The sequence below is a fragment of the Sycon ciliatum genome, unplaced genomic scaffold, assembly GCF_964019385.1.
Source record: "Sycon ciliatum unplaced genomic scaffold, ocSycCili1.1 SCAFFOLD_1713, whole genome shotgun sequence".
In the NCBI taxonomy this organism is placed as follows: domain Eukaryota; kingdom Metazoa; phylum Porifera; class Calcarea; order Leucosolenida; family Sycettidae; genus Sycon; species Sycon ciliatum.
In genome coordinates, this window is record NW_027045052.1 from 1 (window position 1) to 26,515 (window position 26,515).

Sequence of the window (26,515 nt, forward strand, 5' to 3'; positions counted from 1 at the left end):
GTATCCGTCCCCCCCCCCCCAAACAAAACAAAACAACAAAGTCCTGAAGTTGTGAAGAGCGGCTGTAGGTAAAGGTATAGTTTAGGGTCCCAAATTATTTTAGTGGGTCAGCATGCTCTACAGAGTCCCAGGCATGCACATTACACATAGGCCTTGGCCACAACTGACATCGAATACGATGTGGATGGACAACCACTGGTGTATGCAAAATCACCTTACGATGCGAACGAAGACGGCGCAAAGGACCATGAAAATTGCCTGAGTTTGAAGCTCGGTGATGCCGTGCGTGTGTAACTCGTATACTCTCAGCACTCAAAGCACATACTTGTAGTTACGTAAGTAGTTATCATTCGTTCATTGTCTTACAAGGAGAAGAAGAAGACAAGGCAGTGCGAGTATGCGCACAGCCTATCCATGCATTCCTACGGTGTACTATTTATGTGTATACAAATTACGTGTCATAAAGTACCCATGCTACACTATCCTCCTCCTACCAAAAATTCACGCCCTCGTGAATAGAGAAAGAAAACAGAAACATAAAAAATAAAATAACTCAGGACATAGCAAAATCAGTAAACCGAGCAGGCAGTCCAGCATTGCGAGCAAGATGGGCTCTGGTTGACGGCGGGAGCGTAGACGACAGCGGAATATGGTCGCTGTCGAGGGCTTGCAGAGTAAGCACCGTGAGGCATCAGACGCGAACCGAATGTTCCTTCTGATCCAACTGCATTAGCCGAGAACAAACGCATGGTACGACTAGTGCCAGAAACCTTCGGGAGGGCGAACAAATTTTCCACTCACCGCATTGTACCTGGGCAAACTGACCACTGAGAGGTCGACATTCACAGCTTTGGTAGCAGCCAACTCAGTTGCGGAGAGACCAGCAAGTACAGAAGTGAAGACATCCACAGACGCAGTTGTGGCAGAGGAACTAGCTTGCTCTGGCTGATTTGCGGGAGTCTCGAGATGGGATGGTTGCACCTCCGGCAACAAGGAACGCGACAGACCACTGCATTCAAGTACTGCCGACCCGGTCGGTGAACAGTAGTGAAGGTGTACTCAGCGAGTTGCTCCACCCATCGAGCTTTTCGACCGCGTGGTTCCTTCACGGACATCAGTGCGGTGAGGGCAGAGTTATCTGTGCGGGCAATAAACTTTCGACCAAGCAAATAGTGGCGGAACTGATTCGCGAAATGGACAAGGGCAAGCGTTTCCCGGTCTCAGGCATCATAATTCCTCTCTGCCTTCGTCAAGACCCGGCTGCCGAACGCAATGGGGCGTTCCTCGCCATCTTGCATTTGGCTGAGGACAGCTCCAATGGCCACCTTGCTTGCGTCAGTGTCCAAAATAAAGCCACCAGACGAAACAGAAAAGTCGGGATACGCCAACACGGGGGCTGTGGTCAGTGACCGCTTCATAGCCCTCAACGCCGCATCACTACTCTTAGTCCATGTAAAGCTGGCACCCTTGCCTGCTAATGCATTCAGTGGAGCGGAGCGCTGAGCAAAACCACGGATGAAGCGGCGGTAAAACCCAGCGTACTCCAAAAACACCTGTACACCTCGTACAGACTGGGGTACGGCCCACTTCACAATAGCCTCAACCCTGGTGGGAATCGGAGCCAAACCTTCAGCCGAAACTTCATGGCCAAGGAAGAGCACCTTCCGTTGGAAAAAAGAACATTTTTCCAAGTTTACCTTTAGTCCAGCAGCACGAACCCGGCCAAATACAGACTGCAGGATCTGGAGCTGTCCAGTGAAGGTAGAGCTGGCATTCAATACACTGTTGAAAAACACTTGACAGAATGGTTGGTTAGGCACACTACACAAACCATGAAGCACCGCTTCCATTACACGGTGGAATGTCGCTGGACTATTTCTACAGCCAGACATAACCAAGAAATCACACAAACCCAACGGTGTCGTAACGGCAGTCTTTGCCGTATCGTCCTCGTGCTTAGGAACCTGCCAATATCCTGACGCTAAATCCAGGCAAGTGAACCATGAACAGCCAGAGAGTGAGTCCAATATGGCGTCAACACGTGGGATAGGATACGCATCTGGCTCCGCAATGCTGTTCAACTTGCGGTAGTGGATACATAACCGGAGAGATCCGTCCTTCGTGGGAACGAGAACTATGGGCGACGCCCAGGGTCTAATGGACTCGGTGAGTATACCACGGGACAACAGACCATCCAGCAAAGCTTGCAAAGCGCGCGTAGGCTGCTTAAAGGGGAAGTTAAGGCAAAAATTAAAATTTCACCAGTTGTAGTCTTCGGGGTGCTGAGTCGAATGGTCGTGGTCCGAGGAAGCTGAGACGCTCCCTTCCTACTTGAATCCCAATCGAACTCGCGCACTTCCACCGAAACTGGGTGACTGCGCCCTACGAGATGGGGATTTGTATGCAAAATGTCACTAAAAGCGCCATTTCGTTCTTATAAAAGCACGGATGACCGCGATTGGCCCATATGTTGTAGTCTTTTGGACGCTGAGTCGACTGGTTTTGGTCCGAAAAGGCTGCGATGCGGCGTTCCTCCTTTATTCCCAATCGAACATGGTTGAAGAAGCGGTCACGTGCTCCTGCGTACACCAGTCACCTGGTCACCGTGCCTGCAGGGTACAACTTACTAGCCTGTTTGACCTTTTTTGGGTGCAGTCCTGTCACTCGAGTTGATTTCGAGTTGAACCTTGGTGTGAAAGTTGTCACCTGCTGGCGTGGTGACCAGGTGATTTGGGCACCCAGGACCACGTGACCGCTTCTTCAACCATGTTCGATTGGGAATAAAGGAGGAACGCTGCATCGCAGCCTTTTCGGACCAAAACCAGTCGACTCAGCGTCCAAAAGACTACAACATATGGGCCAATCGCGGTCATCCGTGCTTTTATAAGAACGAAATGGCGATTTTAGTGACATTTTGCATACAAATCCCCATCTAGTAGGGCGCAGTCACCCAGTTTCGGTGGAAGTGCGCGAGTTCGATTGGGATTCAAGTAGGAAGGGAGCGTCTCAGCTTCCTCGGACCAAGACCATTCGACTCAGCACCCCGAAGACTACAACTAGTGAAATTTTGATTTTTGCCTTAACTTCCCCTTCCCCTTTAACTGGCTGTATATCACCAGTACTACTAATATGTGGCAAAACATCACAAGGACCAAAATCACCCTCCTGCAAGAGAAACAAGTCATGATTCTCACGGAGAAGCTCTGTAAGTCTGTTCTTTTCAGGTACTGCCAGATGATTCCGAGACTCAACATACGTACGGATTATCTCGGCACGTTCAGGGGATAGCACAAACGGTTGCATATCCGCAACAGATGAATCAGCAGGATCATCATCCTCTTCAATCAAGTTGTCGGGTACAGGAGATAATTCTGCAATATCAACATCTGTAGCAATTTGTACTGGGTAGTCAGAGTGATTCTCCAACACAACTACCGCACCGGACCTGCCAGGTCCAACCGTAACCACACTGGCGGTCACAGACACATCTGGGAACTTTAACAAGAATGAGTCCAGTGGAACAGCAACACAATCCACAGTCACAGATGCCTCTTGCACCGACTTGCACAGGACCAGCACGACATGGCCGGCAGGCAGAGTTAATTTACTACAAACAGTGACACGGGAATAGTACGTGCCCGGGTCTTCCTCAGAATTACTATCATTACTCCAAGAGTCCGATAGCGGTTCAGCGTCCGCCGCAACAACCGGACGGGGCTCTGATGGACCAAAACTAGTAGCTTTCACGCCTAGCAGGACTGACAGATCATTAAAAGTTAGTGTGCCTTGAGCAATGTTCAATAATGCTCCATGGTCAAACAAGAAATCAGATCCCAATATCATATCACGGCGGATATCAGGAGACACTACAAATGTATGCAAGAATAAACGCTCTCCAATGCAGCATACAATATCCACAGCACCCAGAACCTGGAGTCCCTCACCATTAGCCGCACACAAACGGGGAGCAGCTTGCAAGGGCACATCACCATACGTGGACAAAAATGTTTGCTCATGCAACATAGAAACACAGGAACCAGAGTCAATTAACGCCGTTACACACTTGCCTTGAACATGGAGATCTAGCGTAGGGACTGACGATACAGCCTCGATACGTACTGCATCTGATGGCTCCTTGTGAACGACTGGGAGTTGTCCCACACCACCAGTCGTACTCAGTTTCCCGAGCGCCAAGGGTTGTGTGGGCAATGTAGAGCAAAATGGCCAGGTTGTCCACAACCACAACAAATCGGTGGTTCCACCTGACCACTACGACCATACGAATGTCCACGACCACTGCTACTACTATGAGGCTGATCAAATTCGAAACTTGCTCCTGCAGGAACCTGTGTGCGTGGAGCAACAATTTCCAAACAGCTGAGTCTCTTTTCGAGGTCGGTCAACTTGCGATCAAGTTTCTCGAGCGCCTGAGCTAGTTGATCACGCACTCCGGTGTCATTAGACTGGTGCAACTCTGATGCACTGGCATGTTCGTCAGACGGTATCTTGAACGGACGAGGTCGAGGGGACCTGGTCTTCTTTCTGCCTTTGGACTTGCCCATCTCGATATCTCACTATCATAAGCAATGGCCCAAGCTACAAACATTAATTTTGTAGTTCAAAAAAACTTTTGAAAAATGTTACCAAAAATTGACCTACAATGAGCGAAGGCTCTGAGAGCCGGCTCTGAGCGCCTCGCCGCTCGCCTGGCCGCTCGCCTTTGCGGGACGATCGACCATGATGTTTCGGGGAAGCATTCTCTGGAACGCTCTCCCCTCTGATTTTAGAGTGATACGTGTCCCTGGTCCCTTCCGAAAAGCTCTTTCTGCCATTGATATACTTACTTTGTGAATATCCTCGTTAAACTTTTATTATCTGCCATAAATTCCAACCTTCTATTCTATAAATCATTTGTGCATGCATGTCTATAAAATCAACCACGTGTTCCTGACTCCATGAAATTGTCTTTCTATTCTTTGACTCCATGAAATTATTGTCTTTCTATTTCTGACTCCATGAAATTGTCTTCATCTAAATTTTTCCTTTTCTTCTTTTGGTCCTTTCTGTCTTATACTATTATTATCATTTCTTGTTTTCCCTTGCATGTCATCCCTTCATCATTCTGTGAGAACCTGTCCTATGGGCAGGTGAGAAGGCATCTCTGCCTGTTCATTTGGTGAAGTAAAATAAACAACAACAACAACAAGCCGTACATCTCAAACACCACGAGCAGTATTTCTGTACACGCAGCAACAATGTACATGATTGTAAACTTCAAATTTGCCGTTATGTGAGCGAATCAACTGCAATTATTTATGCGAGTCCAACAATTTCTCACCGCTCTCAAAGCATCCTTTACCTGTCCCTCCAGGAAATCGCAATTCCACGGATGCAACAAATTTCGCGATTTTGGCCCAAACCCGCGATTATCAGCAAAATCCGCGATTTCCCGCGTTTTTTTGTTGTTTTCTGCACTATATCTCACATTTTTATGCACTTTTCACGCAGTTCTTTCCATGATCCTGTAGGTTAATTGCACAGTACTATACGACTCCCGAGTAGATATACAATGTACATGTACAATGCAACAAATTTCGTGATTTGGCCCAAGTCCGCAATTTTCTGCAAATAATTCCGCACTTTTCGTCGCATTTTTTGTTACTTTCTGCCGCAATTTCTTGCGCAAGTTTTCGAGAGTTTTTTCCGAAAATTCCCGCAGGGACAGCTTTACATAGGCAGCGGTACTTGTGACTGTGCGCTGTTCTTCATGTTCTGGCTGCTCGCTGACAACAGGTTCTTCCACGTCTGGCGGAGTGTGACTGTCAGTCCGCTCCGAAAGTTCAACTGGAATAACAGCGACTTCATCACTCCCACTGTTTCCTGTTGGAGCGGCAGCAGGAGTTGCGCCGCGACAGGAACGCTTTACAAAAATTCCAGGCTCTGCTGGCTAGAGCTTGGCCTTTTGGGATGTTCCTGAGACATCGAAGAAAAGCCTTCGAGTCAACCAAAACACGATTCGAACGAGGATGATCACCTGAGCCCTCGGCATTCGAATCGTGTTTTGGTTGACTCGATCGAAGACTTTTCTTCGATGTTTGTACCGTTGAAGACGCGTCGAGCGCGTCCCAGCAGGGATCACACTGCCACTGTGTACAACAGTCAACAGTACACAGTCAGGTCACCGTGTTTCTGTAGCCGTGCATGCTCACTGTACGTAGACTCTACTCTGACTGTAGACTGTCGTTTCAGGCCGCGCGCGCCCCGAGCCTAGTCAGACCCGGCGCCCTGCCTTTTTATTTTTCGAAACCTAGGTCGAAATTTTTGAGGGGGGGGGGGGGCGCGCCCCCGCGCCCCCCCCCCCCCCTAAACCCGCCACTGAATTGACTGTAGTCTTTACTTGTTGTGTCAGCTACATGACTGATCACAGTCAAAGAGTTGGTGGACAAGCCGTTGATTATTCACTCTCATTGTAATATCAAAAAAGTATTCTTTCTAGACCAAAGAGTGGTATATTTGATAACATTTAATAACTTTAATATAGCTATGAATAGGATGAAGGCCGGAGACATCACGCAACTACGTTACTTGTTTGACATGTATTACTGTGTATTTTATAACAAAAATATTATTGAAAACCCGGAATCGATTTTCTCGTTCCTATCATCAGTGGGAAAAAAACCGAACTAAGGATACAACCAAAGAAACTGAAGTTAAGTACTGTAAATAGAAAGGTGTTAGAAATAACATCAAGATACAAGTGCAATAAAACCACTTGTCCTGTTAGTGACAAGAGGGAAGTCATACTGACCGAGTTTGAGTTGTTCTACAAGAAACTGAAACAGCTCACTCCCTTAATTATCGGAAGCCCAACAGGCTGTGTGTAGTGCCAGCCTCAGGGCGCTTGCCGAAGAACATGCCGCGAAACCTCCTGACCGGAGCAGGTTCTATTTATCCCGAGAACATCTCAAAGCACGACGTGAACTTTAAGGGGGCAGCCTACCCATAAATTTCATATGGCATTCAATTGACCGTAACTTTGGTGTTTCTCAGTGGATTTGAGTGAAATTTTGACCACACACTCCTGCCACTATGCTGGCCCTCAGGACATGATTTACAAGTTCACTGACAGGCTTTCCAGGCCGGAAAAACTCAAATTTCCGGCATAGTGCTACGGTGTGCGAGCCACCCAGGTACCAAACAAATGCATTTACATTTTTTCACATTTTCGTGCCCATTCTGTCCGTGCGCGGGACCCAAACCTAAAACAAGTCCAGAAGCAGCCATGGGTGGTGGGGTAGGGCCCCTCAACGTGGCCCTGGAATCTGTCACAACGGAACGAGTGGGCGTTCTCTCACGGACTCCCACAGATCCAAGTCAATTTTTGAATTTTTTTAGGTTAAGCACGTGCTACGAGGTCGTACCTTTGATACAACATCCAGTGCTGGGACCTCCACAGCAAGCCATTTCCACAGCGCTGCACACCAAATCCAGGATGCAGTCAGAAACCGGCAAAGACTGCCACTCACGTTTCACTACTGCCTAGTACTGAATCCTACCTGACTTCTTGACGTGTGTCGACACGACTCAAACTTGCCAAAGTCACTTAATCAACGTCAACTACAATAATCAAGCCACATATCTGCAACGTCACGAGGGTGCTGGCAAAAGTCCTGCTGCACGGGCTTCGCCCGCCGCCGTGCAGCCGTGCAGCCCAATACGTGGTTTTTTAACGTGATATTTTGGACTTTTTTGGACTTGGGGCAAAATTCTGCATACTTTCGCGTGTTTCCATAATACGACAAGTTGCGCACGGTCTGCTCACATTCAAATACAGTGCTGCCAACAAATGACAGCATGCAACAAAAAAATCTTTCCTTGCAAGGGCACATTTTCGGCCATAACTCTTGAACGGCTGGTCAGATAGGGACACAATTTTCAGAGAATTTGCAGCTACTCATGCTCTTTCAACTGACGTAGCACTCAATATGAATTTTTCAAATTCGATTTTTCAGCGAATTTTTGGGTAGTCCGCCACCTTAATAGTACAAACCATGATATCATCATTACCCGACCAGATAAAGGCCGTGCCACAGTCATCATGAGTAGAGTAGAATACACATCCAAAATGGCAGTCATTTTCGTTTGATGATGTTATGTATCGACAGGTGGATGGAGTAGCCATGGGCTCTCCACCTAACTTGGTCCAGTACTCGCAAACATTTTTGTTGGTTACTGACACTGTGAGTCCTTGATTGATGAGTCGCTGTGGCCTGAGCTGTATGTCCGGTTCGTTGACGACTGCACTGTGGAACCTCCTGCTGTCAAGTGCGGTCGTAACCTAGCAAGGATCGATATGAACCGATTCGCTCATGACTTGCATCATTGTGACCTGGAGAATTTTTCAACCGCTCAGACTGTGGATGCCATGTGGTGTTCTTGGACTGACAAGATTGTTTCCGTTTTGGACGAGCACGCTCCTGTCCGAACGTATCGGCCTAAATCTTCCTCCCGCACGCCCTGTCCTTGGAAATTACCTGCCCTCCACGACGCTATTCTACTTCGCAACGCAGCACATCGTCGCTGGCGAGCCTCGCCGACTGACATGGATCTGCGAACTGTATTCACATCAGCACGAGCCGAGGCTAAGCGAATGTCCCGACGCCTCAGGGCCCAGTATTACAAGAATCTTCTCACACGGAGTCAGGCAAATGCGCGCCTCACTTGGAAGACAATAAACGAGCTCAGCGGCCGGACCAAAACTTCCACTCCACCCCCTGTCAGTATAGCAGCACTCAGCGAGCAATTCAGTGGAGTAGTCTCCGATCCAAGTAGACCTGTGCAGCTATCCTTACCTTGTGGTCCGTCACCACGGGAACCTTTGCGGGAATTCCAGGCCACTAGTGTTGAGGAGGTATTCACCTTTCTCGTGAGACTCGATGCTCGTAAAGCTGAGGGCAGCGACAGTATTCCGGCATTCATCCTGAAGCATTGTGCAGCAGCCCTCGCCCCGTCGCTATCCATATTAATTAATGCATCCCTTTCGTCTGGCATTGTGCCCGTCTCCCTGAAGATTGCAAATATTCGACCCCTATTTAAGTCTGGTGACAAGAACGCATCTCGCAATTACCGTCCCATATCTTTGCTGCCAATAGCATCGAAGATCTTGGAGAAGATAGTCCACAAACGCCTGTGTGACTTCTTACAAACCCATTCACTTTTGCCCGCCAATCAGTTTGCGTACCGGCCACAACACTCCACGGAAGATGCCTTGACCTTGGCCATGGACCGCTATCTGTCGTCAGCAGACCACCAGCTACATACTGGCGCAGTACTAGTGGACATGAGCAAGGCATTCGATAAAGTACGGCACCAGCTCATGATCCAAGATTTGTTTGCTTTGGGTGTATCTTCGACTGTTTTGCGTTGGTTTGCGAGCTACTTCACGGACCGTCGACAGAGAGTAGTTCTGGCGAGTGGAGAGTGCTCGGGCCTAACTGCATGCGAGTGTGGAGTCCCTCAGGGTAGTGTACTGGGTCCTTTGCTGTTTTCACTATATACCATGGACGTCCATAGCGTCACCAGCCCAGCACACTCCCAGCTGTTTGCGGATGACATCCCAGGCGCGTCGGAACGACTTTGGAAGTGGGGCGGCCACGGAAGGGGGGGGGTCCTCCCCCGGGAAAAAATTTCAAAAATTAAAGCCAATTGCAAGCATTTCCGGGCATTTGGTGCCATTTCAGTGTACGGTAACTACAATGAAAGACTTTTTGATTCTGCAAAAAACCAAGAAGATGCTACGATCGGGGACAAACATTACCCTCCCCCGGGAAAAAAATCAAAAATTGAAGCCAATTGCAAGCATTCCCAGGCATTTGGTGCCATTTCAGTGTACATGGACTTTTGTAGTTTTGATTCTGCAACAAACCACGATCGGGGACAAGGATTTGCCACGTTTGCGCTGAGATCATCGCGCTTTGTTGCAGTGTGCTAAAAAAAAAAAAAAAAAAAAAAAAAAACGGCCGAAAAAGTGGGGCGGCCATGGCCGCCCCGGCCGGTGCGGTTCCGACGCCCTTGCATCCTTCTCGACACCGCAAGCAGATCCGTAGCAACCCTAAATCAAGTCTTATCAGTTGCTGTGTCAAACTTGGCTGACTACCTACACGGGAAAGGCCTGGTTTTAAACCCTGACAAGACGCAGGTCTTAGCCATTGAGGCATCACGCCGTAGTACCCTGGAACTCAACGTTAACTGCAACGGGACGCCTCTCACCCAGACCACCACTGCTCGCTTTCTGGGCCTACAGATCGATTCCTGTCTTCGGTGGGACGCGCAGGTCTCCAGCATAGTACGTAAAACTTCCCAGAAGCTAACCACCCTGAGAACCATCCGCCCGTCGCTATCTGAACGCCAGTCGCTCCTCTTCTATTCTGCCCTTATACTTCCTGACATGCTTTATGGATCAAACGCGTTCTTCTCTGCCCTCACGGCTCAGCAGCGGCACCAGCTCACTGTCCTCGACAAGCGATGTGTTCGCTGCGTAGCCAATCTGCCCTTCCCGTCCCATACCACTCCTATATTATACACTCGCCTTTCCCTGACCCCTGTAATTGAACGTGCCAAATGCAAACTCCGTTTCCTTATGCACCGTGTCCACACCAGCAGCATCAGCCTTCTTCTGAAAGATAGAGTAGACCTCCAACCTCCCAGTAACACCCGTGGCAATGACAATTGCAAATACGTTGTTCCGCTAACTCGGCGAATATCTGGCGACAGCCGACCATTGGTTTCCGCCGTGAAGCTTTGGAACACCCTGCCACAGGAACTCACGTCCGCTCGTCGTCCAACACCGTTTAAAAGATTGCTGAAAGTGTTTTTCTACGGTTAATATGGCCGAATAGCACCTCCCTCTGGCATAGGTCCTCATCTTCCTATTTCTCCCTGATTGTTACTTTGTTCGAACTTGACTTGTAATTACCGGTACAAATACTTCCTTTTGACTGTTTTCTCATTTTCGCAAGTGAAGCTTTATCGAGCCACACTTTTTATTCTATCGCCATCATAATATTGGGCATCAATGCCCGTTTGGTTTGCGATGTAAAATAAAACTTCAAACAAACAAAAAACTCGTTTACGTATTTTGATTCCACGGAGCAGTGCGACCACTTCCTTCATCATCTGAATAGCGTCACTATGGAAATGGCTGAAAAATGTCCTACATGTATACAAGCGACTGTCAGCCGTGGCTGACTCTCAGCCGTTTTTTTCGGCTTGTTTCAGCCACAGCTTGTACAAGCGGCTGAAAGCCGAAATTCAAAAAATAATTTGAGTGCGCTTGGAGCACACCATGTTGGCATGTAGCTAGTTGACATGATGAACTGATATTGATGTTCTTTCTTGTGTCCGTGGAACCGTGCCATCCCTGTGCCTTTGGTTTTCACCGTGAGTCTGTCTATCCAACTACACTGTATTCAGTTTGATTTGGATTTTGTCCGACGACCATGGATTTCTGCCGCTGTGCCTCTAGACTGCTGCGTAGATTGTTGGAGCTGTGGTTTGAGGCCAAGACAAGGCACCACACTCACGACCGAATTCATGAAGAAAGCCGGGTACGAAGAAGAGAGTGGATTGCAACTGAGTTGAAGAACGGCAACCGGCGGGGCAGAAAGCTCGACATCAGGAAACACCACCCGAACCATCGCGTCCATGCACACCAAAGAAATAAAAAGAGCACGACTTCGCAATTCAGAGTCCGGGCTTCCTTTGCTTCTTCATCAAAACTGAACACTAGAACAAGTACAGCTTTAGATCGCGAACGTTCTGCTTTCCGGTTTCTTGCAAACATTGGTGTGTTTCGAGATATTCAAAATTTGGCGGGTAAGAAAAACAAGCCATTCAAGCTTTGCACTCAAGGTCTGGTGTGACCGCGTCACAAGGACCACGCAAGCCAGCTGAGCGCCAGCGATAACAAGTCCAAAGTGGCTTGTTTCGGTGTGACCAGGGCCTAAAGCCGCGGTCACACCGAGCTCGATTCAGCCGTTCAGCCGAAAAAAGCGCTTGTTTTACATCCGTCTCTAAAATACACATGCGAGCATGAGCACGACAATAAACTCTCGTTTCTTGACGTATTGGTTGAGAAATCGAATGATGATATCATTACCTCCGTATACAGAAAGCCCACGTTCACCGGGCAGTATATTGTGTATGATTCGTACTGCTCCTACCAGTACAACGTGAATTTGGTGCGGAACCTAGTTGACAGGGCACGGCGCATTTGCTCGCCAAGTAAACTCAGCGAGGAGTTACAATACTCTCTTAAAGTCTGTGTTTCTAAAGAACGGCTACCCTGAAGATGTACTCAATAAACTAATGAAAACAGCAGACAAATCGAAAGAAGTGAGTGTTGGTCCTGCTCGATGCCCAATTTATCTTTGTTTGCCTTGGAAAGGAAACACATCGCTGACCATGTGCCGCGCAGTCAAGACGCTAGTAATGAAAACATACTTCGCAGCACACTTCATTCCTGTATTCACGACGATACGTGCGTTCATGGTGAGGAAGGACGTCCTACCATCCCATCTTTTGAGCCATTTGGTTTACCAATTTGAGTGCCGGAATTGTGGTAGCCGGTACGTTGGTAGGACCCTTCAACACCTGACCGCACGTATCAAACAGCATGTACCGCTGCATATTCTACCGGATGCAGCTAAATCCAAGCGGCCGAAGCGTGGCCGACCGCGCAAGAACCCACCCCCTGTGCCAGTGGTACAGACTGAGCCAACGCAGAATGCGGTGCCGTGTGGGAGAGCTAGGCTGCCCAAGTTGCCAACTCCAGCAGCACCACCGTCGCCCTTGCCACCACCAGAACCGCCACCGGCTCTTCTTGTGGCGGGGGCTGGGGTGGACCCACCTACACTCGCGCTGGCATCACCAACTCTCACACGAATTGCCACGCCGCCCACATTAATCCAGAGACCTCGGAGGGCAACAGCAAACTACTCCACAGAGATCTATGCCAGAAATGGCCAAGGACCGCGCGTTGTGGACACTACCAACAGGAGGAGGGTCGAGCAGTATCATGAGTCAGTGAGTGAAGCGGATCTGGAGGAACAACTCTGCTCACGGGACGAGCAGCTAGCAAATGGGAGACAAGTGGTCTGTACTGAAACGGATGATGAGACGGATGATCAGAGGATGGAAGAGGAATTGGATGATGAAACGGTTGGTGAGGAGACAGAGGACGAGGCAGATGATGGTGGTGATGATGATCGTGAGGATGACGAGCGGAACGAGGAAGAGGACGATGAGATGGACGAGGAGGAGTCGGGTGGGAAGGAGCGAGATGAGGCGGATGAATGTGTTGATCGTAAGAAGTCAGCTGTGTATCTACACTTGTTATCTCGTCCTGACTGTCTTGGTGTGTATGATGACTCTCATTTTTCTGTACTGTGTCGTGCGCGTTATGTCCAACAGTTGGAAGTCCTAGAGGCAGTTTGTATACGTATTCATAAGCCTGTTTTGTGTAAGCAGAAAGAGCACATTGTTGCACTGAAGTTGTATTCGTAGGTTGACACTTCGTTCAGTGCCTTCTCGCCTTTGGTTATGTAATCTTGTTACCTTTTTTGCGTTTCCTCTAGTGGTTTTATTGCACTTGTATCTTGATGTTATTTCTAACACCTTTCTATTTACAGTACTTAACTTCAGTTTCTTTGGTTGTATCCTTAGTTCCGTTTTTTCCCACTGATGATAGGAACGAGAAAATCGATTCCGGGTTTTCAATAATATTTTTGTTATAAAATACACAGTAATACATGTCAAACAAGTAACGTAGTTGCGTGATGTCTGCGGCCTTCATCCTATTCATAGCTATATTAAAATTATTATCTCCACGTAGGTTATTTGTACATTTTAATAACGATAGAAATATTTACGATACTTCTCCAGACGTTTCGTTGTTCTGAACAACATCGTCAGTGGATAAAGAATCACTTTTGATGTTGTTCAGAACAACTAAACGTCTGGAGAAGTATCGTAAATATTTCTATCGTTATTAAATGTTATCAAAATTAATATACCACTCTTTGGTCTAGAAAGAATACTTTTTTGATACTGCTCACAGTGTTCAGTGTTCTGCACTACGACTGTCGACTGCCACACTACGAGTACGACTGTCGACTGTCGACTGCAGCCGCCCACAGGCGTAGTAATACTAGTACTAGTAATTACTAGTAGCCCATTGAACGCTGATGACGTCTATAGACGTCATTGAAAATGCCCCCCATGCGCGGGATGACGTCTATAGACGTCATGGGATATATAGTAATTTCTGGCACTGTCTGGTGTGTAAAAGCACTGTTAGTCAGTTGGATCATGATCCTGCCTCTTGTACAATAGGTCGTTGGTGCGAATCCCGCTCGGAAACACTATGCGTCTTTTTTTCTTCTCTTTTCAGCGATCTTTCAGCTGCAATTTCACGCATTTGGCGTATTTCACGCAATTTGAGCAAACTTGCGTCCCCTATTGTGATGCACTATTCTTTTTGGGGACTGTATCGATTCTGTCACCCTGTGGTTGATAGTCTTGGCAATCATTTCCAAAATATTTGAGGACCCCAGTTGCCAGAACCCTGGAGTTTTAGAACTTGCTATTGGCCCTGTTTTTAGCATTTTATATGCAGAGTACCGTAGGCAAGGCCCAGTAGCGCTGAATGGGGGTAGTACAGGTTAGCGCTATGCAGTCCTATGACCAGATGACTATGAGTATGATCACGAATCGATGACAAAATCATTGTAGAACCACTACTACTGTACTAGTACTAGTACTAATGACAAAATCATTGTTGAACCACTACTAGTACTAGACTAGGCCCTATCCACACCAGTACAGGTGTGAAACGTAGTAGCGTCCTCTTTCAAGGTGCCTGCAAGTGCACTTGCATCCACACTCGCAAGAACAGCCAGCGTGAAACGTGACTTTTGAGTGCCAGGTCTTGAAATAATTACCCCAAGCTCTGCATGCAAGCAGCTTCCAGATCTATGTCGGCATCGCCGGAGTCTTCGCTCTGGAGCACCAGAGCCGGTGGCGGTGTGGCGGCGACATTTCTGGTATTGCTCCCTGGCCTTGGTACGTACGTAGGTTGTCCAGCTTGTTGTGAACAATCGGCACTGTGATCTCATTCTGAAATTTATCGCCATACAGCTCGCGTCCGAATAAATTCAACTTCACGGCAATCTCCTTCTCCCTCACCGACCGCTTTTTCATCGTCCCATTGCTCGCTTTCTGTTCTGCAGCCCACAGCTCAATGAGCTTTCCTTCCAGCTCTTCCCAGAACACAACCCTCGGCATTTTCTCAAGATACTTCAACAAATACTTCAACAACTACATGTGCCTACTTCCGAAACCTGGAAATTGTGGAAAAGCTACTTGAAAGTAAAAAGTGGCCTTGCTTGTATCGGGGTTCGAAAGTTGCTTTTTTCAAGCGACTTTTTCACTTTCGCGCCGTTTCCCACGGTTCTCCATGACAACTTACAAGGAAAACGAAAAGTGACTTGTACGCGGTTTTTGTTGTAGTGTGTCAGATAGAGAGCTCTAGCCTCTAACCACTATCCACCACTATCTCAGTATTAAACTGAGCAGTAGATCTACACACAGACTCAGAAGTCTGTCAGAAAGGCGAATCTAGCTGCAGAGTAGATGTACACTGAGTACACCTGGTACACGCATGTAACTGTTTGTGTAACGGACTACTTGATCTGCGTGCAGTGCTTCGTTGTGCTGAAGTCTTTCCGGATCTTCACTGCAGTGGCTCGAGTCTCTCGGTTCGTGGGTGTCCGCTTGCCCAAGCAGACCATACGCCTGCTGGAAAATCTGATTATTAGATGCTCCCTGTGGCTGCGATTGCTCGCTGCTTGACCCTCACCCCAACACATCACGGTAAGAACTATTCAGGGATCCCAGAGCAATGTTTCTTTTTATTCTTTCCTGAACGAACTTTGCGCGGGATTCAGCGATCGCAGTCTGCAAGCCTAGGATGCCTAGGATGTGAACAGGGGACTAAGATGATAATAATTAATATCTCCACTAGATCAGCATGGGGGCCTGCACCATGCATTTCCCGTGCACCATCGCACCCAGTGCTGGATGCACCTTTCCTGTGTCCTGCTAGCAATCGAAGGGAGCGTAAGAAAAGGATACTTGAAGACACCAGGCTGTACTGACCTCCGCTACACCCTAGATGCTCACATCAAAAGCCGGTGGAACGAGGTGTGAACCGTGAGCGGCAATGGGCTAGGTAGATCACCCCCCCCCCCCCACCCCAAAGTGTAGGGCGCGCATGTACTAGTAAACGAACGCTGGAAAGTGATACAGTCATGTACAGTCGTAGTTACTAGAATATCAGTCATAGCGTGAGTTCACTCACACTTCACTGGAAAAGAGGGGCATGGAAAAAAATGTTTTGGATAATGTGCTCCGATGCAATTATTATGTTGCTCTTATCATGCGACAAAAGCGACATGGACACTGACTCGTTCTCAAAGCCATGAGTTGGCAAGGCCATCCGTGTGACTTCGACGTCATTTTGAGAAAAGCAGACGCCTGTGAGTGCTGATAGGTGGCACCAGTATTATGGAAAAGTATTATTGCAAGATCCGAATGTTACTGGAAGCCAGGTGTTGCTGTACAGTTCTCTTCCATGGAGGGCGCATGTGCAATAGATGACTTGCACAAAGATTGTCTGGGGTCGAGACGGGGCAAGTGGACCTTCTGGACTGTACTTCTGACTCTGACTTCCCCACCTTTTGAGTTCGTGACTTTCGAAGTTTCGCTTTTTGCCTGACGAACAATGAGCTATTTTTTGGCTAGAGAGTAGAGTTGTTTTGATTCGGCTTGTATCGTCATGCCGAAGCGCTGCTACGCTCCTGAATGCACTAGCAGACGAGAGATGGAACTGAGGCTCCCATTCCATACGTTCCTTTCCGAGCCGGCCGGGAGGCAGAAAAAATGAGGGAATATTATTTTAGTATCATTGGTGTAGGCTGCAACAAGCACGTCGTGGTCCTGAAGTGTGACAACTTTCCCGCAGTGGAAGCGAAATCAAGCAAAACGAAAGTTTGTGGACGTCTGAGAAAGAACTCGATTCCCTTCGATTCGGCTGCACTAGCTCCAGAGCGACCCTCTCCTGAGGACAGACTGCGGAGAGGCCAGGAACCTGCCGAGTCAAGAGTGGAAGCCCGAACCACGAAAATGAGGGGTGGAAGGACTGAGTGTGAGAGCCAGATGGCCTTTAGTAGTACTTCAAGTAGTATCTGAGTTGAAGGAGAGAACAAGTGTGCTGGAGAAACGCTGCGAAGTCCTCAGGCCTGATGTGTACTAGCTACTGTTGAAGTCTCACTTGTTCCGATATGAACACTTCATCAGCCCTGACTCTGAGTAGCTGTATCTAGACTTAGACTTAGGCCAGAGACATAGCATTGTTAACCTTACTGAAGCCATATGTATCCAATGCCTGGCTCTAGTGAGAAAGCAGTTTGGCGCAAGCTCGCAAACTATGATTGAATCAGGGAGTGGTGGAAAGTCACATTATACCTCCCCATGATTAGCTGGTAATGACGACGATGCGGCTCCGGCTGGGTCTCAGTCTCAGAAAGGATTTGTTGGAGCATCATCAAACAGTGCATTCGCCTTCATCATACACTGGCTCCGTTGCCTACAGTAATTCACATTTTGACGGGGCGCGCTGGGACGATACGGAAGGAGCGGCGGGAACCATTGGAGTGCTCATGATGCTGGTTAGCGGAGACCGATGTGTCAAGAACGGGAACGCAACCGCACTACTGTACAGATCAGGAAGCGATGGAAGAGTTGAATCTGCTCAGCCTTCCATGCCGTGTACAGGGACACAAGCGTAAAAATGGCTACATTTCAAATGTGAACTGGCGATGGCATTGTGTGGCGACGAACACAACTGCAACTGTTCAAATTTCAGCATTTCGAACATTATGCTTCCCATGATAACTCACCGAATGGCTCACATGACGGAGTTGGACATTACCAGGCTAGGATAATCATTTGCTGTATTTATGGATAGTCCTTGAGTTTTCAGATGAAGTGCTTTATCTTTTACCTGTCGTTCCTTTAGTATGGCACAATGTCCATGGCTGCTTCCTTGTCTTCATAACAGACTGGTATAATCAGCATGATTCTGCTTTTTTGAGAAGAAATAAAACTTTCCTTTCAAGGAAGCCCAGAAACGTCAACCCCCATGGACTGTGCTTTATGACTCTCGTCCATCGACGTTAACCGTCGCAATAACTGCTGCATGTATGTTGTGCTGTGCGAACCGTACAAGATTTTACAGCTCACCCACGCCTTCCCAACAGGCTCCTATATCCCGTACCGTTAGCGTTACATTGAATATGAACTAGGCTAGCACAGTTATCCTTCGTTCTTTTGATGGCGGCGGGTAGCATGGAACTTGACGTGTTCTTGGGATCCTCGTGCAACACTTGCTGTTCCCGGATGCCATATTATTGGGTGCATCGAGGTTGCTTCTATGCTCACTGTTGTTTAGTAAGACAATTTTTTATAACTATTTCACCAAAGAATAAGGCAAGAGTATTTTGGGTTGGTTTGGACGCCTGGCTTCTCTTCACATAATAATCCAGTCATGTGCTTCCACTCAGGGAGTAGTACAATACCTGCTTCCACTAACCCTACAAGTGCACATGCATGACTCATGAGCTGCTGAAGACAGTGACGGTACTGATCATGTACATGTACAGGCCGTGCACCGTTCATTCATGCTGACAAAAAAAGTACACACTACACTAGTCTACAGACGGTGTAGCTACGTAGGGTGCCCGCAGTGTAGCCTGGGTGCACAGGGTGCACTTGCCCCGTCTCACTCGCGGCTCGGATCTTTGTGCAAGTCATCTATTTACTTCCATGTACTGTCGTGGACATGGAAATCCAGTCGCACGTCTAGCGGCCCCAGGGCGCTGGCCAAGCAGCCGTGGGTAAGCAGGACGAACGCGTACACACATTTATGCGTTGCAGCATGCTGGTCGCATCGGATCAGCATGACTAGACTGTGCACTGCAAGTCTGCATGCAACGTTCTGTACGCGCCGAGGGCGCTGGGCCCCGGGCAATCGACTGGATTTCCCGCTACAGTACTAGGCACTGCGCATTGCTCAATGAAATCCAGTCGCGTCACTCACGTTTGCGCCTTGCACCTTTCTTCCCAGCCCGGTGTTCGCTGGTCTTGGGCTGCGCAACGCCCGGCGCGTACTTGAGTGACGCGACTGGATTTCATTGAGCAGCGCTGTACTTTGCCATGCATCAACATGTCGCAGGGACCAAAAACACATACAAAACTTGTGAATCGTGGATCACAGTCGCTGATCAGGCGTGTGCGCCGGTGCCCTTCAAGGGGGGTCGTCCCCGGGAAAATTTCAAAAAATGAAGCAAAGTCCTGCATTTTGAGCGGAAAAAAGGGGGGTTCCGGGCACCCACTGACCCAGGAACCCATACGAGGCACCCACTGACCCAGGAACCCATACGGGGCACGCACCTGCTGATTGTCCCTAGTATTACCTGCCGCCCCTGCGCATGGCGTCGCAGAAGGTGATGTTGTTGATTGTGCGTGACGCACATGATGCTGACTAAACATAACTGCATGCATCCGGGCACAAAGAGATGAACACAAAAACAATAAAGTGGCGCTACACTCTGCGTAACGTCATTCACAGAGCACAATGCGCGCTACCTTCTGCTGCTTCTCCCCCGTGATGTGCTAGTTGCGCCTTTTCTCTGTCTCTTCCCCCCCCCCCCCCCCACCCCCCTTCTGCATACTAGGTGACATAATTCGCATCCTTTTTGGCGCTACACTCTGCGTATATACTGCTCTGGTGTGGCTTCCACGGTATTCATTGTTATTACCTGACGATGGCCAAGTGCCGAAACGTTGTAAAAATAACGGAACTGGTTCGGATGTGATGTGCAGCGCTATGGGAATGGGTGTGTCCACCCGAACTCTGTCCTGTGATAGCCCGAATGACTCTGATCTCGCGGTGGTAGTGGACAACCTTGAAGAAATCCCCCTGGCCTCAGCCGATGTCCAGGTTGAAGATGTAGTTCCTGATGAGAGCCCTGAATACCGATATGTGTCGGAGGTGAGTTTGAAGACGTCTAGCATTCTCTCCTTCCAGCACGAGAATAGCTACTGGCAGCCTTGTGCTCAGACTGATTTTAAGTAATAAGTTATGGTGCGAGCGTGGTGCCTTGATTTTCCCTCTCCCTTTTTCACTTTCTTCTCTTCTGTTCGTGTTTTTTGCTTGTGCTGGTGCTGGTGCGATTCACATGTAGATTTTGTTGGCTGCTGAAACATCCCCGGCTAGATACACTATGGTACAGTGGTCCCTCTATAATCCGGCACCATTTGTGCCACGGAAATCTGCTGGATTAGGGAGGGTGCTGGATTAACAAATCTGAGTTACTGCTGCAATGTGCATGAAGAGGACATGTTGGCTACTGAAAATTGTGCTGGTTTATCGAGGGTGCTGGATTATAAAGTGCTGGATTAGAGAGGGACGACTGTATACACTATACATTTATATTCATAAGTTTACATAAGTATACATGCATCTTATGAATTATTGCACTCCAGAATCTAGGCTTTGTGGCTAATACCTGTTCTCAGCGCCTAGAATTCAGCGTAGTTGGATACATGTATTATGTGTGCTGGATAGGAGCTGTCCTATCAGTTTGAGGGAAGAGTGTGCCTAGTATTTGTGAACGGTTTCTCTTTTTTTGTCCCAAGACTGATACGGAGCAGATACCCATTTGCCATGAAGGTGCAGTGCTTTTCATGGAAGGAGGAAAAGTTGAGTTTCTTGCCGGGACAGTGAGTGAAACCCTGCACATATCGCCACCTGTCCACATGATGTTCCAAGGCACGCTACCAAGCGAACATGGTGATGGAGTTACGCTACATAGTGTAAGTGTGAGCTGAGCTTAATTCAGCAAAGAGAGCACACGCATCAACAATTTCAGTGTGATTGTTTTTATTGTCTCTGTTTGCATAAGTTCGGACGTGTGATGTAAAATTAGGTATCGACAGCAAGAACCGGGGTCCCAGCGATTTTCAAAATGCCAATATTTGCGGAAAACCGAACCGATGTCGTTTTTTTAGTCACCCGTGGTCTAAGTGAAAAGTCTTCTTGCGCTATCGCTTGGAAAGCGCCTTTTTCTTGGTTGCTTCACTATAATTTGTCGTCGCTGCCCTCCTAGTTTGTCCGCCAGGCACTTGGAACGCTCAGGTAGACGTTTTCACCCGCCACAGAGGCGTTTGCGCTCTTGGTAGCGCCTGCAGAATCATGTGCGCCAAATCCAGCTTCCATCCTGCTGCCGTGTTCCCAATCGTACGAAAATAAATTCCGCCCGAAAAATACCCTGCTGTGAAGTATATTATATTTTTTTCCGAATTGAAGTTTAGGCCGAGTTTCAGCCGAGTCCTTGATGTAAATGCTGTCAGAGAAGCCTCTAAAAAGAAAACTTGATTGATCAGGAATTGAAAACCACTGATGATGCACTGATGTGTTATTCAGCAACAGCAGCAACAAGAGCTGCTGGAACTTCCGGTTGAACGCCGTCGATGTTCTGTGTTCACAAGTGTGAGCAAATGATCTTTGCCATGGTGCACTAGTTGCACTTAGAAAGTATGTTGTTTGTGTTTATGGTCTTAGATCTTGACACGGAATCTTTTTGTTTGGTCCGATGTCTTCATTTCAATTCTGTTGATATGCTCAGGTGATGGCGTTTGGATCGCATGAAGCTAAATTTCGAAGACCAGTGCAGGTGGAAATTGATGTACCTCATATTGCTGAGACTGATCAGGTTGGTTAACCCTTTTAGTGTTACTACGTTTACTACCGTATTTTCCGGAGTATAGGCCGCACCCAATTTCTTGGTCATGAAATGCAAACATCTACCTAGCTTATCTGCGTTAATTTGACCATAGTAGTATAAGGCACAACGACGTATTTTGGTGAAATACTGGTGTTTAAAGAACGGCTTATACTCCGGAAAATATGATACATGTGTGACCAGCATGCTTTGTTTGTAGTACACGTAATGTTGACATTGGTTTGAATTCTTTATTCTCACGATGGCACCATCGCCAATAAGAGATAAATTGATGAGAAGGTGAGATTGTGGGTTAAACAGTTGGAAAGTGATTTACATCACTTTGAACTTTACAAGTATGGGAGAGGGTGAGCGCTGCAGGAGCAGATTGAGTTAATCAGCAGTGAGCAGATTTCTTGTTTGAAAGCAGGTCGGGAGGAGACGTCACGAATGCTAGCAGGGAGGGCATTGTAGTATTCTAGGGACTTGTACAGTGGGGAGTCTTTACAGCGATCGGTTCTGGAGGGTGGGAGGTGCCAAGTGCATGCGTGTCGAAGGCTGTACTGGGCCGTAACTTGAGCGGGGGTGTTGAGCAAGCGTATGTGTTGTGGGGCATATTGGTATTTTATGGAGTGAGCAAGAAGGGTGAGCTTCACTTTGCGGCGAGAGAACATTGTCGGCCATTTGAGCCGATGGAGCAGTGTTGAATGATCCAGAGGAGTGTAGAGGGGGAGACGGAGGCAGATTCTGGCCGCCTTGCGCTGGATTCGCTCAAGACGGTCAAGGGCTGCGATTGAGAGCGGCGTGACAGCAATGCATGCATATTCAATTATAGGCAGGATATACGTTTTGTAAATGAGAGAGAGTGATTTAGTGTGTGGAGTTGATTTGAGCCTAAAGAGAATATTAAAAGATTTTACGGCTTTCTTCAGCACAAAGTCAAGGTGGGCTGACCATCTTAAGTCGTGCTGAAAGATGATACCGAGGTGGCGATGTTGTGTTACTGTTTCTAGTAGGGTTTGGCCTAGTTTTATTTCGGGTAGTCGTGGTGGGGGTCGGCTAGCATGGTAGAACGGGAGGATGATGGTTACTGAGAACATTGCCATTTCACTTACCAGTAACAGATTATCATCGTCCCAGTCTCTCTGTAGAGCTGATAATCTGTCTATTCGTATTGTTCCGTGCTCGGTAGGCACAAGAGAACGTCGCAACCTGCGCAGTCCGCACACCGCCCGTGCGGACCCAGCGCACACAGAGCACATGTTCCAAAAGGGGACCGACCTCGCAGAGGTCACGGACAACACGAACACTTCGAAAGCCACTCCATCACACCTTGGCAGCACGGTTCCACACTCAGAGACACTTTCGTTTGATTCGTAGCTCATGATTAACGTACAGCAACAATTCAAACAAAGCAGCGTGCTGTCTATACTGGTCACCCTAGCAAGTGTAGGGTGTGCATAGGTAACTGTCTTATCCGTTTTATGCCGATGTACTCCGTGTGGTGTAGACCAGGTGTGCATTGGTGGTCGATTTACACGGCTTCACCAGTTGTGTGGATTAGACAATTATCTGGCGCAAGTCTTGATCTGCCTCATTCAGATCTTGTTCGCTATCGTTGCTATAAGAGAACATCTGTGGGTGCACATCCAGTGCATTTGCAGATTTGCGTGCTACTCTTGCGACAGGCGTTTACATGGTACATGGTACATGGTGTGTGTGTGTGTGTGTGTGTGTGTGTGTGGGTGTGTGTGTGTGTGTGTGTGTGTGTATGTTTCATTACAGTGGTTTTGAGGACATGTGTGTATGGGTGTATTTGCGTTCACATGCGCATATGTGTGTGTTTGAGAGAGACCGTTTGTGTGTGTGTGCATGTGTATGCGCATACGTACATGTGTTGGCACATTTGTGCTTGTTCGTGTTGCCTACAATATACTCTGTTGTATTGTGCCTTCATTTGATAGATCTATCTTGTTCATTTTCCTGGCAAAACGTCAGAGTCAGCTGAAGATAGTGGTTCTGGTGAAAGTACACAGCTACCCATGTCGCGTAAGTGCTGCACCGTGGTTCATGTAGGCAACTCAGCGTGGACAGTGACCAAGTTACCTGACGGCGAACCTTACAAAATACCGGCCAAGCAGGTTGACCGGAATGCCACCTTGGACAGACCTGAAGAAGACGAATGCCCATATTCAGGTATCACTGTGGACTATCAACGGAAGAAGATCTGTTACAGCAAGAAGCACTTCTGCCATGATGGTGAGTATTGACTATTGTTTTCAATGGACATGTCGTGGCCTGGTTTGTGACAAAGATTGATCAGTCTAGTGGCTACACAGGTAGACGACCGATATAGTCGCCATCCAAGTTAGCTAGTTACGAGTAGCCAGTTCAGACAGAGAAACAGGTTTCCAATTCCACTTCAAACAATATATATTGGAAACATTGAAAGCTATATCGAAAGATCAAGCGTGACTAGTCAGAGACCCAGAGAGTGAGAGAGTAGTGCTTTACCAAGAATGAGAGAATGAACTCCCCGAGAATCGAGGATGAAGGCTTGCATAAAGGCCCCTTATATACAATTGTACATAATGTGATCAAGTAGGTAACAACGGCAGTGCTGCTTCCACTGAGTCATCGAAATTGTCGCAGTTTGACTAGTGACTTGTCACTTGTTACTGACAACTCCATAAGCTAAGCTATACGAAAATCCTTACACATGATCATAGTCTGAAGTCTAGAGTAACGTTCCAGGACAGTTGGACTGAGAGTTTCACGCGGAGCTGAAGGCCTCGTCGCTGATGTCAATGGACTAAAAAATATTGTTCCGCAAATTTCCAGGAAGGTTGTAAGTTGGTCGCGCCTCATCTCGAATGCTTTGACTTACTCCACAGGACAAGAGCTGCTATGCTTGTTGTCCGCTAGCTCCTGATGATTTCTACTTCACCACCAACGCAGAACGAGTATGTTGGGCTAAGAATGCATGGTTGTTGCGATGGCGGTTGATTACCATCCGCGGAATACCTCGATCTTGAAATGAACTTTGTTTAGCCGTGGCACGCCCATTCATTTTAGCTGTGTGGCCGCAGCTCATGTAGGTAACTGGTAAGTGTACTATCATGTCGAGCGCACCCTCTTTTTCAACATCACCTGTCTACGGTACCTGCGCGTGCACCACTAGCACTACACGTACACGGCTTTTGGCGTCCCAGCATTACTTGCATGAATGCAAGAGCGATACAATTTAATTTTATCGCTCTTGCATAGCGCAGGCAGGTAGAGTAGCTAGCTGTGTTGCTCCTGTATGTTCGTTGTAGCTTCGCCCAATATGGGCTCTTCTCCCAAACATGCACAGACAACAGAGCCACTTTCCCTCCGAAAGGGTACGCGTTCACAACACGAAACTGTGAACTCTTTAGGCTTTGTCAAGTGAACCTGTGTGTCTGTATAGTGTATGTACATGTACGTGCATGCATGTGTGTACTTGTAAGCTTTGTTGCAGCGAACCTGTTTGTCTGTTTGGTGTGCGTACATGCACGTGCATGTGTATGCATGTGCTTTTTTGCTGCGAACATGATTGTGTGTCTCCGTCTCTTGCATCTAGGCATCTACACGTGCGGAGAAGAGCTGAGCCCGGAGCAGATCAGGATGCTGCCGTGCACGGACAAGCTCAAGGCCTGCAGCGTGTGGGTCTACGGCGAGAAGACGGAAGACAGAGATCCAGCGCACCTGCACATCAAGGCCATTCCTGCCGTCGGACCATTCCTGGCACCGCCTCCAAAGCTGCTGTCGCCGCCAGATGGAATGTCCCAGCTGGCGCGCTCACGGAACTATTTCCTGCTCAACGAAGGCGATTCGATCTCGTACAAATTCAAGGTGCACCCGGAAACGGACTGGCAGCCCGCCTGTGTGGAAAATCCGCCGACGTTCTACAAGCTTGAGTCATCTGCTCGTTTCCAGTCTCGCAAGGGCACCGGATGGGGCGGTAGTTATGGACCGCAAGGCGATATTGAATGCCGCTGCTGTACCGACCAAGGAAACATAGGAAATGTCCTAAATGGCAAGCAGAATGGCACTGAAGCAGAATCGGCTACGGACGACAAGCTGAAGGTGGTCAAGTGCCACCCCATTCCAATAACATTCACATACAGGAGGTCTCTGCCAGGAGGTGAGCAAGACACAGTGTGTATGCGCGTGTACGTGTGTGTGTTTGTGTGTGTTTGTGTGTTTGTGTGTGTTTGTGTGTTTGTGTGTGCTTGTGTGTTTGTGTGTATGTGTGTGTTTGTGACTGAGTGATGAACATAGCACCCTTGTTCCCTAGTAAAGCTGTGTGGCTGGCCCATATGGCAGCAAATTTCCGGTTTCTACCAAATCACAAGTCATGGCAAGCTCAGCGGATTAGTGCCAGCTAGTTCGGTTGGTGGGTACACTTAAGCCTGATAGTGTTGGGTCAATTGCCAACGGGCTCGGATGTTTGAAGGTGTAATGTTGTACCTGCCACCTTTGTTGGTTTTCATCAGGGTTCACATACTTTCCATTTGAAGTATACATACCTGTTAACCATGGACTGCTTCTGGCTAGATTAACTCTTGTGTAATCAATGGTGCTAGTGA

General features: G+C 48.0%; 1 protein-coding gene across 1 annotated transcript; it reads left to right on the forward strand.

Annotated features, from left to right (window-relative positions):
* Positions 1-15,701: 15,701 nt before the first annotated feature.
* LOC135830825 (uncharacterized) lies at positions 15,702-26,051 on the forward strand (the record flags this gene model as incomplete). The annotated part of the gene is given in 6 exon segments (XM_065343033.1): positions 15,702-15,930; positions 20,002-20,170; positions 20,818-20,994; positions 21,807-21,893; positions 23,867-24,161; positions 25,507-26,051. Coding segments are annotated over 5 exon segments (1,269 nt in total), but the record flags the coding sequence as incomplete, so codon positions are not given.
* Between the last annotated feature and the right edge of the window lie 464 nt (positions 26,052-26,515).